We start from the raw sequence: 2214 nt of genomic DNA on the forward strand, positions 1-2214 counted from the left end.
TAATAATAATAATAATAATAATAATAATAATAATAATAATAATAATAATAATAATATACAGGTTACACCCAGGGACTGTTATATACTATGGTGCTGTGTGGGGGGGCAGCAGAGGGCCCACCACAGCATCCAGGCAGCCGGAAGTCGAGAAGAAGAAGCGGAAGAAGCATTAGGAGGAGCGGTCTCGCGCTCTGTCTTTCAGTAGAAGATGGCGGACACAGAGGGTGAGTGTGCAGCACGTTCCAGGGAAAACTCAACTTTACAATTTAGAGTTCACAATTAGCTAACTCCTAACTCGGTTAAATGGCTCCAACACGTCAGAATTAACGTGTTAACTCATTTAAATGGCTCCAACACGTCAGAATTAACGTGTTAACTCTGTTAACTAACCCACGCGCAGTCTAATGCCGTTGATGCCGAACTGCATTGGGGAGAAAGGAGATTTAAAGACATATATTTTGTATTTGTAGCCGCTGGTAGTTTGGGTTACTCTGTTTTCATCGTGTTGGCTAGTTCGGCTCGTGGCTCGTTACTAAGCAGCAGACCTGTCCCCGGTAACGGGAGGACCCACATGGTCAGTGTGGGCAAGAACACCAGGCCTCTGGTCTGCATGGGTCTTAAACCTAATATATAAATACTAACTGATTAACTGATTAATATCTGACCAGCGCCCGCAGCGGCTCCGCCATGTGTTCAGCACGCTGGGTAATTATGGGATGTACTGGCGGCCTGTTAGCTTAACGTTAGCCGTTTGATGCTAACAGCCACGTGTTGTCATGGAGGGCACGTGGGCTGCTGTGACCTCATTACTAATCTGAAATATCCTTCAAAAAGAACATCCATTAGATTATATATATGTTAATAAAACGCATTCCTGACTGTTTCAGTGAAGAAGAAGAAGAAAGTGAAGAAAGTCAGTGAAGATGAAGTCGGGGTGAGTTTCTCTCTGTGTGTGTGTGTGTGTGTGTGTGTGTGTGTGTGTGTGACAAATGTAAATGCTGTAGTTTTCCTGGTTAAATGGAGATGTGTGTGTTTACCAGGAGATCCAGCAGAGCGGAGACTTCTTCATCCAACCGGAGTCTAAGGTGGCGACGCTGGACACGTCCCAGTGGCCGCTGCTGCTCAAGGTCACTGCCTAACTATCTAGTCCACCCCTCTACTAACCCTAACTACCTAGTCCACCCCTCTACTAACCCTAACTACCTAGTCCACCCCTCTACTAACCCTAACTATCTAGTCCACCCCTCTACTAACCCTAACTACCTAGTCCACCCCTCTACTAACCCTAACTACCTAGTCCACCCCTCTACTCAGCTCCATTTAACCCTAAATAAATAACCTCAATAATAGTGTTCTCAGTATTAACGGACTACGCCTCTCCGGACCCCGTCTGATATTAACTAGTTAGTAGTAACTAGCTAATAACTCGTACCGTCAGGTGTGACATGATGAAGCAGTTTATCCATTCTCAGAGCGGCCATCTTGTCTCAGTCACCCCCCGTTCCCGTTCTGGGGGCGGGGCCTCTCCGTCACGGCGACGGTCGTCACAGCGTTCTGCCATGGCGACCGGAAACCGAGCGGAGAGACGACTCGACCGGATGCTGCCGAGACGAGCCGACTGTGCTGATCACATTGTCTCATAGAAATGAAATCATCAAACTACCAAAATAAGAGCATTTGTTATTCTCTTCAGACAGGAAGTGAAAAGGTGTCAAACTTTGTCTCCTCAGAACTTTGATAAGCTGAACATCCGCACGGCTCACTACACGCCGCTGCCACACGGCAGCAACCCTCTGAAGAGGACCATCCAGGACTACGTCAAGTAAGCTAAGAGTAGGACTACGTCAAGCAAGCTAACATGCTAACAGTAGGACTACCTCAAGCTAACATGCTAACAATAGGACTACCTCAAGGAAGCTAAGAGTAGGACTACCTCAAGTAAGCTAAGAGCAGGACTACCTCAAGTAAGCTAACATGCTTAGACAAAGACTATGTCAAGTATGCTAACACCAGGACTAAGGAACTTTCTCTACTTCATTAAAGTTCCTTTTCTTTGAGGAATATTAATCTGTTCAACAGCTGATTACTGTATTTTTATTATCATATTATTAAATCACTGGAGGGTTAATCTGAACATTAATGTTAGTGAGCAGTGTCGGGGGGGATGATGAGAATCTGAGAGGTTTCGCTAACAGGACTGAACTCTGTGATGTC

General features: G+C 45.6%; 1 protein-coding gene across 1 annotated transcript; it reads left to right on the plus strand.

Annotated features, from left to right (window-relative positions):
- Positions 1-108: 108 nt before the first annotated feature.
- On the plus strand, positions 109-1866 carry LOC117940722 (H/ACA ribonucleoprotein complex subunit DKC1-like). Its single transcript, XM_034865900.1, has 4 exons — positions 109-224; positions 888-934; positions 1041-1127; positions 1731-1866. The coding sequence occupies exons 1-4, from the start codon at positions 209-211 to the stop codon at positions 1824-1826; spliced, it is 246 nt and encodes an 81-aa protein (XP_034721791.1). The 5' UTR covers positions 109-208; the 3' UTR covers positions 1827-1866.
- Positions 1867-2214: the final 348 nt, after the last annotated feature.

The sequence above is a fragment of the Etheostoma cragini genome, unplaced genomic scaffold (genome assembly GCF_013103735.1).
Source record: "Etheostoma cragini isolate CJK2018 unplaced genomic scaffold, CSU_Ecrag_1.0 ScbMSFa_3110, whole genome shotgun sequence".
Classification (NCBI taxonomy): Eukaryota; Metazoa; Chordata; class Actinopteri; order Perciformes; family Percidae; genus Etheostoma; species Etheostoma cragini.

What these genes read in the sequence shown, in the direction of transcription:
- LOC117940722 (XM_034865900.1), top strand. An exon ending in TCAGTGAAGATGAAGTCGGG is followed by an intron (nt 935 to 1,040) that starts GTGAGTTTCTCT and finishes TGTGTTTACCAG; the next exon opens with GAGATCCAGCAGAGCGGAGA. An exon ending in AGTGGCCGCTGCTGCTCAAG is followed by an intron (nt 1,128 to 1,730) that starts GTCACTGCCTAA and finishes TTGTCTCCTCAG; the next exon opens with AACTTTGATAAGCTGAACAT.